The 17,956-nt window shown below is 40.3% G+C and overlaps 1 protein-coding gene across 2 annotated transcripts in view; it reads right to left on the reverse strand.

The window, feature by feature from the left end:
* Nucleotides 1-16,999, reverse strand: part of SP3 (Sp3 transcription factor) — a 54,879-nt gene extending 37,880 nt beyond the window's left edge. Inside the window, exons 1-4 of one of the 2 annotated variants that reach the window (XM_087435403.1) lie at nucleotides 16,856-16,999; nucleotides 16,097-16,233; nucleotides 15,525-15,647; nucleotides 6,100-7,459 (exon numbers count right to left, since the gene is read on the reverse strand). In XM_087435403.1, the coding sequence (XP_087291529.1) occupies nucleotides 6,100-7,459; nucleotides 15,525-15,647; nucleotides 16,097-16,233; nucleotides 16,856-16,862 (1,627 nt within the window). In that variant the 5' untranslated portion in view covers nucleotides 16,863-16,999. The remainder of the gene's footprint in view (nucleotides 1-6,099; nucleotides 7,460-15,524; nucleotides 15,648-16,096; nucleotides 16,234-16,855) is intronic. The other variant, XM_087435404.1, reaches the window with a different exon arrangement.
* Nucleotides 17,000-17,956: the final 957 nt, after the last annotated feature.

Here is a 17,956-nt window from a genome sequence, read left to right on the forward strand (position 1 = left end):
GCATGACAAAAAAACTGTATGGGCTGTATAATTATGACAATATTAAAAAATGTATATGACATCAAGTTTTATTCCTGAGAGATGAGATTAGAGAAACTTTCACTTTCTACATTAAAATTTCCATAATGTTTTTATTTTCCACACCAAACATGTACTACTTTTGTAAGCAGATAAAGCAAATACAGAAAATACATCATGATAAAACTGAAAATGAATAAACCAAAAAAATATTATTGGGGAAATCAGAATATAAATGATTTTTCCAAACTTTAAAATACAAATTTTAGAAATTTCCAAAATACAGTGAAAGACCATTGCATGCACATATATGGATTCCCAAATGAAGAGTCCAGAATTAGAAACAAAGCTGAGTACACTGCATGATACCTAACTAAAATGTCCTCAGGTTATGTTTAATAATAAAACTTCAAGGTCAACATAAAAATATAGCTAAGTTGGTCCTCTATTTGTGTAAGAGGGCTAAAGACCTACCAATTACTTTAAATCAGCATAGATCATAGTCATTTACATTTTTTTCCCATTTTTTTCTTTGGCTCTAAAAAGACTGCATTTCCTCCATACACTCTGCTTTTCAAGCAATAGATTTGGCCTTTAGTAGTATTTGTACATTTCTATAACCAGCCAGTTCTGACATGTGATTCCTTAGGTAAAACCAATAAACTTTTATTTTGTTAGAATCACCAATAAAAATGTTTCAGAAGACATTTCCTTCACTTACTATGAGAAAAATACATAAGGCTAATACCTCTCCCCAAAAAATCTACAGTAAAAGTAAAAATTAAAGAAAGGAAAAAAAATACACTGATGTAAACTAAATAGCAGAACACCAAGTCAGTATAATATAGTAAAACAAAACAAAACAAAACCAAAGGCTAGTTTTGAAGCCTTGGGCCAGTTTCCTTCCCTAACCCAAATGTCAGAATAGTATCAGAACTACTGCTAGAAAGAATTATGAGATGATACATCTAAAACCCCTAAGTACTACCTTACACAGTAGGAGTACATAAGAGATCTCTCCCTTTTGCCCTTCAATACTTAAATAAGTATGAAGTTTAAAAAATCCAACTTTTTGTAGTGCTTCCATTCTCTCACTACTCATTTTAAAAAGCAGCCAGCCACCAATTAGTTCACAACTATGTAGTTTTCCATGGATAATGGGAATTCTAAACATTAGGTTTTTTGCTTTAAAGAAGTAATGACTTTTTTTTTTTTTTTTTTAAAGATTTTATTTATTTTATTTTTCCCCCCAAAGCCCCAGTGGATAGTTGTGTGTCGTAGCTGCACATCCTTCTAGCTGCTGTATGTGGGACTCGGCCTCAGGATGAACGGAGAAGTGGTGCCTCGATGCGCACCCGGGATCCGAACCCGGGCCACCAGCATCGCAGCGCGCGCACTCAACCACCAAGCCACAGGGCCGGCCCCAAGAAGTAATGACTTCTTTAAACCTTTCTTCCTACCTCAAACACCTGATGCATTTTAAATATCCCCAGTCTTGAAGGATAAATTTGTACTTAGATAAAACAAAATCTGGTAGAGGACTAAAACTTGAGAGACTGAATAAGTCTAGGCTTGAATTTGGGGGAAATTTTCTGACTAGAAAAGACATTCAAAAGACACATAAATTCATATTTTGTCTCCTCCCATTCAGTTTCAAATACACAGCAATGGTAGACAAAGTAAAAATAAAACTTCAAAAACAGAAGTTCTCTAAAACAGCATGCATTTCTCAGTGGGCAAGAAACAAATAGAAATATAAGCAGTCAGTAGGGTTGCAGCTTGGGGCCTGATGAGCTCTATGTTCCAAGGAAGACAGAGGTTTGGTTTCTAAGGGATAAGAGGTGCTCAACATATGTACGCCTCACGAGGAGGGGCCCAGAGTCAGATTCACTGCTTAAAAAAGGCTGGAGTGGAAGTCATTTTTCTTAAAGGGGAACTTTAAAATAAATAAATAAATAAAAAGTCAGAGGAATTCCAGAGCCTTGGTAGGGGAAAAAAATGTGCATTCTCATGTATTTTGGAAAATTGTTACATAACTCCATACTTACCAAATAAAAAAATGCAAACTAATGATGTCCAAGTTTTAAGCATTTCATCTGGACATACTATGCCCTAATAGACAAAAATTTTTACTCTGATTTTCAGGTGAGAAAACGTACCCTAAAATAATCTATCTTGCTTCTTGCCAATTAAAAAGACAGTACAAGAGATAGTTTTCCTATTACCAAATATCCTCAAAATTAAAATTTCCTGGTTTTTATTACTAAATATGCTGCTGTGTACTATGCAGCATTTTTATTCTCATTCACTTTAACTTTTATTTTCTCAAATTCTTTCCCCATTGCTTTAAAATTGGGATAAAATTCGAATTTAATGGCCTTCTAGAGTGCTTCTTTATTTTACCCTTCCCTGCCACCATTCAGTAAACTAAATTACCACTTTTAAAATTCCATTTTGTATTTAATTCATACAGTGCTGCTATTCTGATAGTATTTTAGAAATAAATTACTATACTGAAGCACTTGATGGTTTATATCAACCTTATTTCATGACCAACATAAATTCTCTAGAGATGTTTATCTAACATGTATAGAACTCCATAGCCTTAACTTTGTACAAGCTTTAAAAACTGGTTTCTAAAAACTATGTGCTATGTCTTCAAAAGTCTGTCATTTTACCAGTAGCTCTCACACTTTCTGGTCTCAGGACTCCCTCTAAACTCTTAAATATTACTGAGGTCCCCCAAAAGCTTTTGCTCATGTAGGTTATATATTTTGATATTTACCATATTAGAAATTACAAGAGAAATTTAAATTTTTTTAATTCATTAAAAAATAAATCCATTACATGTTAACATAAATTAAATTTTGTGAAAAACAACTATTTTCCAAAAATATAAATAAAAGTTTAATGAGAAGAGAAGCCATGTTTTACATTTTTGCAAATCTCTTAAACATCTAGGTTAAAAGAAGACAACCGGAGTCTCATATTTGCTTCTGCATTCAATCTGCTGCAGTATATGGTTTGGGCTAAAGCATACGAAGAATATCTAGTCTCACACAAAGATATGTGGCTGGACAAGGAAGGAGTAATTCGACAGCCTTTCAGCCAATTGTGGGTATTTTTCTCTGACACTATAACAAACTCGACAAGTGGCAAGTTCTTAAAGGTCAGGTGCAACGCAGAATCTGAAATCATATTGGTAAACTTGCCATACGCTTCTTCCCATAGGGTCTATCTCAAACTTAATCTTTTACCTATGCATGATTTTATAACATGAGTTGGTCATTTGAAAACTACTGGATCACTGAGCTATCATACAAATCTTCCAAATGTTGGCACATTATAATACAGTATCAAAAAAATCCTATTTATTAATATCATTATCCATCTCATCAGAAAAGTAATTATTAACAAGGCACTAAATTCATAGTAGACTCCAGTTTTCCAAAATTCTGATTTTCACTGGAAAGCCCAAATTTTATCATTGGTAGCAAATACTGTGGGGGTTTTTTTCCTTTAGGTGACAGGCTCACTTTTCTTTTTTTGAAGAAAACATCTGTCACTTAAATACATGAGTTTCTCAATAGCCATAGTTTGCCACTCTTTCCACTAAATACAGTGTTTCATGAAAATAGCATCTAGTTCCGCTTGCAACTCACACAACTGCACAATTCAAAGACAATCATCTTATTCTGGTACTCAGCATAAGTACTTTATTAAAGCATACTTCCCATTTTGTCATAAAGACTATTACAAAGACATGCAATAGGAACTGCAAATCAAAAACACAATGAGATACCACTTCACACCCATTAGGATGGCTGTAATCAAAAAGAAGGACAATGATAAGGGTTGGTGGGGATGTAGAGAAACTGGAACCCTCATACATTGCTGATGAGAATGTAAAATGGTGCAGTCACTTTGGAAAAAGTTTGGCAGGTCCTCAAAATGTTAAACATAAGAGTTACCAAGCAACCCTGCAATTCCACTCCTAAGTATATACCCAAAAGAAATGAAAATATGTCCACACAAAAAACTGTACACATGGGCCGGCCCCGTGGCTTAGCAGTTAAGTGCGTGCGCTCCACTGCTGGCGGCTCGGGTTCAGATCCCGGGTGCGCACCGACGCACCGCTTCTCAGGCCATGCTGAGGCCGTGTCCCACATACAGCAACTAGAAGGATGTGAAACTATGACATACAACTATCTACTGGGGCTTTGGGGAAAAAGAAATAAATAAATTTAAAAAAATTTTTTAAAAAAAAACTGTACACAAATGTTCACAGAAGCATTATTCATAATAGCCAAAAAGTGGAAACTCTGCCCATCAACAGATAAATGAATAAAATGTGATATATCCATACAATGGAATATTATTCAACCACAAAAAGGGATAAAGTACTGATATAGCCTACAATATGAATGAACTTTGAAACTACTATGCTAAATGAAAGAAGTCAGAAACAAAAAGCCATGTATTGTATGATGCCATTGATATGAAATAGGCAAATCCAAAGAGACAGAGAAAATAGATTAGTGGTTGCCAAGGGGCTAAGGGAGGTGGGGGTGGTGGTGAGGAGTGACTACTAATGGGTATGAGGTTTTGTGGGAGGTGACGAAAATGCTCTAAAATTAGATAGTGGTGATGGTTACACAAGTCTGTGACTATATTAAAAAACTACTGAACTGCATACTTTAAAGGATGACTTTTATGATATGTAAAATAATATTTCAATAACGCTATTATTTTAAAAAAGACATTCAGCACTCAAGGGTCAAGATTTGGTAAAAAATAACTATTTTGACTGGTTAATCAAGGTCATTCTTCAGTGAAACTGGCTTTTTTCTTTAACTGCAAGTGTGTGGTCTCTTTACAACTACTAGTACAGGTTGGTGCCACTGCTTTGATTTGTGCTAAAACACAAGCAGTTTTAGCCACCATCAGTGAAAATGTCAACACAATGAAAATGTGTTATTATTATTATGAAAAGCAGTTGGACATCAAGGACCTAAGAATGAGTCTCATGAATCCACAGACCACGCTCTGAGAACTACTGCTCTAAACCATAGCTTCAGAAGGCTCAAATGCAATTAAAGGATTTCCAAGTACAGATCTGAGTCTTCAAGACAATTCCAATTTTCTAAGCATATATCACAAATTTCTCAAAATAAAAAAGGCAATCTTTATGGTGATGGGAATTATTTCAATAAATTAAATTCACTGTCCCAATTTAAGAGTCTGGAATCACTGACTCAGTAGAAGGTTACAGTAGTACAATCTCCACAAAAACCCAAATACAAAGCAGAAGAGTGAAAGTAAAGATTTAGTGCACAACAAAACATCCACTAAAATGTTATCTAAATAAATAACATTAATAAGATGATGATACTATCTCTTAAAACTGCATTATTTAATTCCTGCACAACATTCAAAGAGCAGACTTCTGAAATTCCTACCCATACATACTACCAATAACAATATATCTAGCACAGCTAAGTTTAATGCCCAATACATACTTATAAGAATAAACTATCACAGAATTAAAGAATTTTAGATCTGGAAAGTACCCTAGATACAGTTACCTAGCCCCACCATACATGATCAGGAAACTGAGTTAGTGAGAGAAAAAGCAACTTGGCCAAAATCACACAGCTAGCTAGTGGCTGAGACAGCAAAGTGCCACGTTTTCACTATCCCAATTCCCCAGCCAAATATAATGCATAAAACATTTAACTTACATCACACCAAGGACAACCAAGACACCTTACCTGCCAAATAAAACTTTTGTAATGCTTGACAATACCAATCATATGTGAAACAAATATAAAACTGAGTAAGAAAAAAACCACAAATTTAACTGGCATAATGGAGAAATGAATCCTTCAAAAACTATAGATTTTCAATGAAGAACAATTCGGAAGACACACTGATGTCTACTTTTCATACAAACATAGGAAAACGTATCATTACCTTTCAAGAAAGATAGCCAGATGCTGATAAACACCTAAAGCAAAAAATTTCTCTCCATATTAACAAATCACTGAACTTATCTATGGTGTGACATGACATAAGACTCACCTGCAGGGCTGTCGGCATTCTCTCCTGGATGTAGCTGTATACCAGTAGAATCTATAGAGTTTACTGTAACTGTCTGTAGATTTGGCAACTGACCAGTGCTTAGACTAACTGGAGTTGAAGTCAAGGCTCCACCTGCTGCAACTTGACCAAGCGTGAGTGTCTGAACAGGCGTCAAAGTTATTTGTTGGGCAGCAGTATTCTGTATTTGCAAATTCTGCAAGTTCTGGACCCCTTGTACTTGAAATGTTTGCCAAGTTATCTGTCCAGAAGGGGTCACTGTCTGTGCCTGAATTAAAAAGGTTCCAGGATTCAGCTGCAACTGAAGATTTTGCAAAGCCTGTTGTGATATATTTTGACCACTGGCTTGCACACCATGGATTGTCTGTGGTGTAATACCTTGCACAATTTGGGCTTGACTGGTTGGCTGCTGAGACTCTTGAAGTTGTAGATGTTGTACAACAGGCTGTGCTGTAGAAACCTGAATATTCTGAGCCTGTGTCTCTTCAGAAACAGGCGACTGGATATAATTTCCCTGAAGATCTGAAGAATGGACTTGCCCACTAGAAGTGGTCAAGCTATTTGTGTTTTGTTGTAATATACCTGTACTATCTATAGTAACAGGCAACTGTGATGAAGAGGACGTTGGCACAAATAAATCTGTATCAGCATTAGTTTCATTAATATCAGGAGAAACCCGCTCACCAGTCCTTTCTGAATTGTCTGAACTATCCATAGCTTGTCCTGTGTTTATCAAATGTCCATCGGCATTAATGCCTGCAGTCATTGTCTGAGAACTGCCCGAAAGTCCCAAAGAATCTAGATCGACACTATTGATTGGTACAAAGGTAATATTTCCTGGCAGACCAAGAGGCACATTAGCAACTACTTGGGTTTGGCCAGGAAAAGATGAACCACCAATTGCAACTCCCTGAACCTGGACTTGACCAGTCTGTGGTATGAGATTCTGGATATTAGCAGGAGGTGTTCCAGAGGCAAGCAAGGTTTGATTAGAGCCAGGAATGATCTGAATTTGACTGCTTTCTTGATTTATACCCCCATTATCTGAAGAGCCTGTGAAACCAATCTGAACCTGCTGACCATCTGTTGACTGAATCTGTGGTATTACTTGATATTGAACATTGGACACTGTACCATTTGATGACTCTGATCCTGGTGCAACTGAAAATATTTGTTGATTCTGCAAATTCTGAAGAGGAAGAACATACTGCCCAGTTGAAGTAGCAGCACTTGGAATCTGTACTAAATTACCAGCTTCATCTTTTATAGTTGTAGGTGTTGCTGACAAAACCTCCCATCGGTTTGGTGTTCCTCCCAACTGTGCAGAAGCCAAATCACCTGTCTGGATGAAGAAAACAAAAAATGTTATGTGATATATATTTGTGGTATATTTAAACTAATTCTCAGGAAACTCTACAAACTGATATAAATCCTACTACCTGAAAATAAAAGTTCTCTTAACAACACAATAGAATTCAAATACAGAAGCAGGATTACATAAACTACGATAATCATCATTTCCAATTTTGTTAGTTATTACAAAGATAATCCACACTTATTACAAAGATAATCCACACTATTTCAGCAGGAAAAAATTTCCATCAAAATATTCTTTGTTTTATGACCACAAACTGATCTTCTAATCCCTCATCTATGATCTCCAATGTTTAAAATAAATAAATAAAAGTAGAAGTGGCTAGAAAAAATTATGGACAGTTCAAACCAAACATACCTCAAACACTGAAGAGAGTTCAAAAGGTATACAACCCACTAAAAATATATCACTAAATCAGGTGCTGTGTACAAAATTTATGTGTGTGTACAAAAAAGAAACATTTGTGTTTATTATATTTGTGTACAAAAAAGAAACATTATTAGTGTGGTGTCATTAAGTAATCTGAATTAGAAAAGTTAAGATTTGTATATTACTGCTATAAACCTTACAAGTTAAGATTTGTATATTACTGCTATAAACCTTAAATCAAACAATTAAAGCTACTCTTTTACAGCATGTATTAATGTACTGCAAAGTAAACTCATGGCTAGGGCTACTCCATTAGCAAGCCATCAAATTCTTTACTTTTCCTATGAACTACTAAAAAAATGAGACTTTAAAAAAATTTAATGAGGAAAGCTTAGTGCCCTGTAACCACATGGCATAGCCTCACATTCTGAAACGTTCTTCTAGAATCTAAAAGTTGGAGGATAGTGGCTTTTACCTACTTTCTATTTAAGTTTGCAGCAGAATGCCAGGCACCTACATTTGCATTCTGTGGTCTGCCAGAATCTCAGGTATCATCCTCATATTTTATGGATTAGGCAAGATTGGAAAAATACCAACAAAGGGAAGTAGAAAGCAATAAAATCCTACATGTCAATGTCAAAGGGTATATATTTTTTAAGGAAATAATAACAGTAATGTCTAACATTCGAGCTGTTCTTTTATATGCCAAGTACTATGATAGGGGTTTATAAAATTATATCATCTCCTAACAATAATACTATGAGGTAGGTGTTATTATTATCACCATTTCACAAATGAGAAAATTAAGAGACAAAAATCACATAACTATCAAACGGTCAAGACAGGATTTAAAACTAGGACAAGTTTAACTCCAGAACCCAGGCCCTTAAATACTATAGCATACTTGTCTCCCACTAAGACCAAGAGTATAGACATGGGGAATGAGACAGTACATGAATAACTCACCATCAAAATTAAAGCTATTCCTATCTCATCTGCTTCTAGATCCAAATGTGATTTTCTATAACTCCACATATCACTAGACAATGAGAACATAAGCACACCTAGCCTAGCATTCTCAACCTAGGACCCATGCCTGGGCTTCAAGGGATCTTTCAATCCTCTAAATTAGCATACCAACTTTTTGAGAAAGTGCAATTGCGGTGTGGGGATAATCTAGGGTTTCATCATATTCTCAAAGGAGGTCTGTGACAATAAAAAAAAAGTTAAGACAAATACTGTTCTCTCAACATAAACCATTCCATAAAATCTAATGCAAATATTGTAGAACCAGAAGATCTTACAAGTTTCTTTAAAAAACTCACTACCTAATTTTCATGTCAACGCATAGTTGAAAAGTACATATTCCAACGGATGAACCAGAGTTTAATGACTCGATTCAAGACATTTGAGCATATCTGCCAAGATGAAATAGGCATAAATAAGCCCATGAGTTATATAATCTCTCTTCAAATGGTTCACAATCTATCCAAGCAGACATACATACACGCTACTACTATGTGAACAGTGGTGTACACCAGCCATATGATCAAAATGCTATTTGGGAACACAGAAGATTGAAAAAACAAAGATTTCACATGAGAGATATTTAAAGCAATCTTAAAATAAAATTTAAGATTTCACTGTAGGCAGTTAGAAAATAGAGATAGAGGCATTAATAAAAGCACAGAAACAATAAAGTCACAGACAAAAAGAAACTCTAAAGCATAATGTGTAGTTTGGAGTTCAAGAGAGGATCGACAAAAGGCTCATATTCATAGAGAAAACTAATGGGAAACAGGACTAGACATTTTTATCAGGATCTGTAGTAAATGACTTTGTAGATCCTGCTAAGGATTTTGGACTTTATCCTGCAGATAGTGAACAAAAGCCATAAAAGGTTTTTAAGCGAGTGAGTAGTGCAATCAGATCTGTGTTTTATAAAGATAAACTAAGGCCCAGTGAAGGAGACTGAAACAAGGGCAGAAGAGTCTAAAGGCAGAGAAACTGTGGGACCCAGCACAAATGTCTAGGCCAGAACTAAAATAATCTATCTTTTAAATACAAACTTTTAAATTTATTAAACAAATTATTAAAATGAAGCACCAGACATTCAAGTCACATGTGACTCTTCAACTTCTATCTGGCATAGAAATTATAAGCTTAAGTCACCTTTACCAATATTAGAATAAAAATTCATGTTTCATGTCAGTCTCTCGGCATTTTGAATAAACTAAAGATATTTAAATCTATACTTTATACTGAAATCTCCACTAAAGTACGAAGTCTAAAATCCACTCCTTATCTTCTTAAGGTTAGCACTCATCTTGGGAGAACTGACTGAATTTTTTCTGACCAGCAATAAATTTACAATTATTCAACTTATATCAAAGAATATAGCATCTCAGATACAAATTAATTTTACAATACTGGCATTTTGTCCCTTTTTCATCTTAAAAAAAAAGTCAAATCTACGGAATCTAAAGTATTGTGTGTGTGTGTGTGTATGAGGAAGACTGGTTCTGAGCTAACATCTGTGCCCATCTTCCTCTATTTTGTATGTGGGACGCCACCACACATGGCTTGATGAGCAGCACAGAGGTCCACCCAGGGATTCAAACCTGCGAACCCTGGGGCTGCCTAAGCGGAGCAAACGAACATAACCATTACGCCACCAGGCCAGCACCCATCAAAAGTGGTTTTTTGTTTTTTTGTGAGGAAGATTAGCCCTGAGCTAACATCTGTTGCCAATCCTCCTCTTTTTCCTGAGGAAGACTGGCCATGGGCTAACATCCGTGCCCATCTTCCTCTACTTTACACGTGGGATGCCTGCCACAGCATGGCTTGATGAGTGGTGCATAGGTGCATGCCCAGGATCCGGGCCTGCAAACCCCGACCGCCGAAGCGGAGCGCACAAACTTAACCATAATGCCACGGGGCCGGCCCCTAATGTATTATTTTAACAAAGTAGTAATAAGGGCAGATATTCAACCATCAGTGAACAGCTTTCTAGTCAAGAAATTACTTGAAAATAAATACAACTACTCAAATGACAAGTCTGAGTAAATACTTCCCAAGCACCCTCTCTCCAGATGCTAAATGAAAATAAACTGTAGTCCTACTTTTCCCAACAATGTAGGCCATTAAATGAAGGGAAATCCCCAAACCTAGGACAAAAATCATTTTGTATTTGAACTTTTTTGAATAAACCTAAGGTGACAAGCATATATAAAAAATATTTATGAAGCACAAGCCAGGGATGGGCGGGGGGGCACCCGCCACAGATAATTTAAGCAAAAAAAACAGGCAACAAAAAGGATTTTTTTTAATGAAATCAATTTACAGTTTTGAAAAATTTACTAAGTATTAATTTTTTTAAGTGAATAGGGAAAAACACTGAATCAGAAAACTACTGGACTTTCATCTAAGACTATGCTTGGGGAGGGGAGTATATTACACTAGAAAGAAAAGCACTCAAAACTGAGTTCTATTCCTACCTAGAACTGTGGAAGTGTTCTAAATTGTGTGATTTAGAGAAGGACTCAATTTCCTTATGCTAAAAATGGGAAACATATTACCTTGCAGGGTCATAAGAACTAAAAGAAAGTGTTAAGCTTCATAAACTATAAACCACTATACAATCCTAAGGTATCATTATGATTACTAAGACTATGAGGACAGATTTGAAAACATCCATTAGACGCCTAGCACAATTCCTGGCACAAAGACCAGTAAATATTTATTAAATAAACAGTTAAATGTATTTTACTTTAAAATCACTGCAAAGAAAATGATAGAAAGAATGAATCAATAAAACTGACCTCAAGATATTAAAAGTCTTCTATGAAAAACTCTACACCAATTTTAAACCTACTTATTTCCAGAATTTCACAATGAATAAGCCCCAAATATTTCAAAACTACAAAGACTACTAAGCCCATTCATTTTTAAGAGAAATTTCATCAGCAGCATACCACTAAAAGAGATAAAGTACACTAAATACCAAATGGAAAAGGAATAAATTAGAAAATCATCTGAGACTAAAAAAAAGTTGTAAAATTGTTTGATGTTAGGCTATCAGAAACACTAAAGAAAGAAGAGAGACATAAAAACACATAACCTAGGCAAGAACTAGTTTTTGGTTTACGTTCAAGATAACCCTCTACATAAGCTTACACACTAAAAGAAAAATCCACTAGTGTTTTCCCTCAGTAACTCTAATATTCTTATTGGACAACTAACAAACAAAACACCACCTAACATGGAAGTTGGCATTATTGTAAAAAAGTTCTAATTGAAGATACTCTAAGTCTCCCTCTGTATATAAACACATAATCACACGGTGAGGACCACAACCAAGAGCAGTCCTGGGACGTTGCTATAGCAATTCATTACAAGGGCATTCTCGGGTGCAACGAGGCATAAAAATTGGGGGGCAGGGGAGAAGGGATTGAGAGAAAAAGAAAAGAAGATATCTTCTCAGATAATACCTGTGGAAAGGAAAAAAGAAAAATTCATACCACTTATTGCACAGTATTTGGAGAAGATAATTAACTTCTCAGTTCTCACAAATGGCTTTATGAAAGCCAGAAACGGGCAAGGAAGGAGGAGTATAACTAGAAACAAGAACAAGCCTAAAGTTAAGGTGGAAACAAACTAAGAACTATTCTTACACAAGTACTAAAGGTTTCTTCAAAGAACACTAAAGAACTTAAATAGACTTCAAATAAAAACAATTACCCAGTAAATTCATTACAGTGACAGTGTAGGTCTTATTTTAAGTAATGGCAAAAATAACCTCTTTTTGAAATAAGCTATTATTCATTTTTTAGCTCACCAACATTTATGTACTAAATTAATGAACACTAAATTTACAACCTAACCTGAAGATCAGGAAATGACTTTCTTAATATTTACTTGTGCAGTTTATTATACTAGGGTACAAATGAAAAAAGCAAATTAACAATCCACAAGTTCACACAAACGCAAACTAGACCAGTTAATATTGCATACGTCTTTTTTCTATTTCCTGATGTATTACCAAAATTAACTACACAACTTTCAATAATAACGTACAAAAGAGCCTTGCCATCAAATCAATTTTGGGAATCCTATTCAGCACTGTACTAAGGGTAACGCAACATTCTTGACCAGGATCCAGGATGAACCTATATCATATTATAACAAATCCTAAATTCAAAATATTTAAAGCAAATCTCCAGTGCAGCTGGATTGGCTTTTCAATGCCTTTCAAATCTTAAAATACCAAACTAAACTGGCATAAAGTTGAATTGTATGTGTATATTTCCACGATTTTAAACACAACAATACTATATGCAATATGGTTATCTTGGACTGGATCCTGGAACAAAAATTGGGCATTAGTGGAAAAACCATTGAAATCAAAATAAAGTCTGTTAATATAATTAATAATACTGTATGGTTGACAAATTTCTAGTTTTGACAAATGTACCATGATTATATTAACATTAGGGGAAGCTGGGTGAAGGGTATAAGGTAACTCTCAGTTCTATCTTTGCAACTTTTCTGTAAATATAAATCATTCCAAAATAAAATTTTAAAAAAACAGCTACAAAAAAAGCTCTGTATAGACTTCTCATGACTCCCAGTAATTTGAATAATTAAGATTATCTAAACACATTTTTAAGTGGAAAAAAAATGCCCATGAAATCACTTACATTCTCTTTCATTTTCTAAGATGTACATGTCTGAAGTTAGTTTTTGAACTGGAAAAATAATTTCCTCATTTGCTAAGAAAAACATATCCAAGCCAATCCTACCAATCTTACTCAGTGAAAAATTTTATGCACAGGTACCAAACCTACAAAGAAAAAATGCTCCCACTGATTCTAGTTCATGTTCATCTGGCGGGAAATGTGAGGTCAGTAGAAATTTGGTAGTTCAGAGGAGGAGCTGAAGAGGCATGGAAACAACTTCCCTACAAGTATACAGCCATGGTAGGCTAAGGTTGGAGACTATTCTATTCCCGGGACTGACACTCACATATACATGTATACATACATATACATATTTTTCACCCATAACTTCCTCCTTCACGTCTCCCCTCCCCCATCAGTAAACTGATATCTAAACTTGGTAAACTGCAGTAACAAAAAGTCTTTTGTTCTAATTGAAAACACAAGAAGAGATAGAACCAAAAAAGAAGATAGAAGCAATGTACTTTGCAATTTTACTTATACAGTGGTTTTAATTGGTTTTGGCACTATGGGGCTAGAGGCATATAGTTCATAAAAAAGTTAACCGATCCATAAGTTTGTTTAAAAGTAACAATGCCTCTCACAAACATAATTTTATGCTTTTACATTTTAATCTGCTTACAAAAGCACAAAACCTAAAATCATATTTTTAAGACATTAAAACTATTCACATCCCTCTACAGTATGCTTTGAAGCACCAAAATTACCAATACTATATTTAACAATTTGGCTTAACTTTAGCTTCACTTTTAATGCCTAGACATACTAAGAATTTCCTGCAGACTATACCAAATATCAAACTTTTTTGTCTGCAGTGACTACTCAAAATATCACTAATCATTTCCTGAAATCCACCTCAAAAAAAAACACAAAACACCATAAATGATTGGGAGAGGTTTCAATTATTTTAATAAGTGAACACATCTACATGTTAAACTAATGCAACAGCAATGATTCAAACAAATATAAAATTCACAATTAGCCTTAAAAACTGTTTCTAGCTCATCTGTATTAAGCTCTCATATAACACTGCCCAGCTCCTCCCCCAACCCCAGACACACTAAAAACACTACAAAAAGGATCCCACCACATCTCATCAGACTAGCAGTAATAAAATGAAAATGTAACTTTCAAACTCGACTTAAGTATGGCGTGCATTGGCATGCACGTAAATCCAATTCCTTACATGCACTTTTGTTTATAACACTGGTATTCACATTCCACTTCAAAACATCAAAGTACTAAGTAATTTCGCCGATTTCAAAAAGCGATAATTGAAAAGCGATAAACGGTCGCTAATAAAATGTTGCACTTACTTCACATATGAAAAATTATTGCAAATTTAAGTAATAGTCTGCAAAAACTAAAATTCAAAAACTTAGATTGGCTACCGAAAAAGCACTCAAAAAGTGTTCACTCCTGCATACAAAAGGGTAATTCAAAGGGTAAACCTTCATCCCCCCCCCTTTGTTTTTTAACGATTTACGACTTAAATCAGTAAGATCTAGTAACTTCCAGCAGAAAAAGATCCAGGTTCAAAAATACTAAAAACTAAAGACACTGCCTCTGTAGTTGATGCTATCTATGGCGGACAGGCTGTGCTTGAAAATTTTGTAGTGTTCAGCGAAGGAGTTTTCAGCACTGATGTGAATTGCTCCAACATCCATTTTGGAGTCCTCTACCCCCGCCCTCTCCGACTTCATTTTGGAGTGAATTCGGGTCGAGGTGCCGCAATGACAATTTAGAGAAAGCCTGGCTGGCTTCTGCTCCCAAGAGACATGCCAGAGAGCAGGCAAGGGCGACCTGGCCGCGCGAGCGGCCCGTCCCGGGGAGGCGCGGGCGCCGGGGGCGGCGAGGGCGGGCGCCGCAGGCCCGGGATGGCGGGCGCGGGGCCTCGGCGGGGGCGGGCCGCGCGCGAGACTTACCGCTCCGGCGGCGGCGGGGGCCCCGGCTGCGGCAGCCGCCTCCTCGTCGTCGTCGCCCGGCGATGGCGGCCCTATCTTGCTGCAGGTAGCGGCCAGCAGAGCGAGCGGTGACGGCTGAGTGTCCTACCCCCGATGGGCGGGTTCAGAGAGGGAGACAGGGGAGGGGGTGGCGGTTAGGGCCGGCCGCCGCTCGCACAGGAAGTGCGACTCGGTCCTTGCCGGCTGCTCGGGGCCGGCGCCAGCCCGCGCTCTCCGCCTCCTCCCGACTGCGGCCCGCGTCCTCCCGCTCGCACGCACAGCGGCTCCCCGGCCGCGGGCAGGCGGGCGGCGGGCCGGGCCTGCACCTTCCGCCCCGATCCCACCCCCGGGAGGGCGCGCGCGCACACACACGCACACACACAAAAAGGCGGCGGCGGGCGGGGGAGCGCGGGCGGGGTCGGAGCGTTGGCGCCTCGGGCGGGCAGCTCCCGGGGCGGGGGGAGGGGAGGAGAGAGGCGCGGAGGGAGGGGAGAGGCGAGGGGAGGAGAAAGCGGCGCGAGGGGGGAGCCAGGCCGGGCTCCGTCGCTCCTCACCTGGGCCGCCGCCGCCGCCACCGCGCCGTTTCCGTGCTGCTGCTGCAGATACTCGCCGTGGCCGCCGCCGCTGCCGCCGCCGCCGCTGTCCACGTCCAAGGCAGCCATTTCCTCTTGTTTCACGGGCTTTTCGGGAGCTGCAGGCACAGCGCGGGGGGGTGGGGGTGGGGAGGAAGGCGGGTGGAGGAAGGGAGGGGGCCCGCGGGCCGCGGCCAAATTACTCCGAAAGCCCGGGCCGAGGCCCCTTCCTTCCCCACCCGCCCCCGGCGGCGGCGGCGGCGGCGGCGGCTCCCTCCTCCCCTCCTGCTGCTGCCCCCGCCCGCCGCTGCCTGTAACCCTCCTCCTCCTCCTCTATCCCTCCTCCTCCTCCTCCCCGCGCTGCCCCTGCCCCCTCTCCTCTCCTCTCCTCCCCTTTCCCTTCGCGCCGCTCGCTCTCACTCGCGCTCGCTCCTCTCGCACCGTCAGTCACTCACACACGCCCGCCCGCCGCCCGCGCCCGCACACGGGGGGATGCGCTCCCGGCGGACCGGGCCGCCCGCCCCAGGGCCCGGCGGGACACAGCGCTGCTGGGGCGTGCGGGGTGGACGGTGGCTGACGGGGAGGGGAGGGAGGCGGAGGGGAGTGCGGCTTTCTGCCTCTCACAGACACTCGGGCGCACACACGGGGCCAGGGGCCGGCGGCGGCGGCCCCGGGCTGGCTGTGGTCGGCGGCAGCGGCGGCGGCGGCAGCAGCAAGGGTTGCTCTCTCGGCTTTACGTACCGGTCATAGTGTGTTTAGGGCACCTCAGGCGGGGCTCCCCGCCGCCTTACACATGGTGAGGAGCGAAGGCGGCGGCGGCGGCGGGAGAGGATGCGGGAAGCGGCGGCGGACACGGCCGGAGCGGTCCGGGGATTTTTTTTTCCTATTTTGATTGACTGTGCGGGAAACACAAAAGGTGGAGCCTCCAGCCCAAAAGGGGGGAAGAGGGTGACAGCCCGCCCGGAAGTCCCGCCCCTCTTCTCCGCGCTCATTCGCCACCACGCTCTCCGTCGGCGGTGCGCATTGGCCCGGACGCCCGTCCGTCGCTCGGCCAGGCGGCGCGCTTCCTGTTTGCCCCCCGGGTGGAAGGGGAAAGACAATGAGCGGCCTTGGCGGCGTAGGTTCCCGAGAGCGGCTACGGCTCGCCTGTTACCCCGCTGTGCCCGCCTCGCTCGCCGGCTGCCGCTGCCAGGCCCGAGGCGCAGGACTCTTCCGCCTCGCAGGCGCTCGGAGCAGGCCCCGCCAGGCTGTAGGAGGGCCGAGTTGGGGAGGAAATCCGACCCCGGCGGCTCCGGCTCCACTCGACGCTTCCTCCATCCCGGCTGCTGCCTCGGCCGGATCTCCCCAGGGCCTCGCGCTCTCGGAGCCGCCGCTTCCCTGCGCTGCCAGGAGGCCGCCGCCGCTCAGCCCCGGGGCTGCTGCTGCGGCCGCTGCTGCTACTGAGCAAACCAGACCCGCCCCACGAGCCCGGGGGGAGGGAGCTGGTATTGGGGGAGACACCCCCTCCGAGGCTGGAGGAGGATTTTCTCTCACACACATTCGGCTCTTAGATTCACAGTCAGAGCCATCTCGTTCCCATCCCCCTTAGCCCTAGGTTGCCAGCCGTCTCCCACTTTCATGTACCCCGGAGGCAGGCATTTAAAACAAAAAAGGAAACCTCAGTTCACCTCACTTATAGGAGGAGAGCTTTCATTCTGGACAGTGGCACCAAAATAGGCGCTTCGAGTATATTTCATTTAATACGCTGCATGTATATATATTCAAAGGAGCAGAATCGTTTAAAAAAAAATCTAGTAAGATAATCATTTTGCTGCACAAACATATATTATTTCCTGCTTCTTA

Source organism: Ceratotherium simum, chromosome 9 (genome assembly GCF_057802395.1).
Source record: "Ceratotherium simum simum isolate JZ-2026a chromosome 9, ASM5780239v1, whole genome shotgun sequence".
NCBI classification, from domain to species: Eukaryota; Metazoa; Chordata; class Mammalia; order Perissodactyla; family Rhinocerotidae; genus Ceratotherium; species Ceratotherium simum.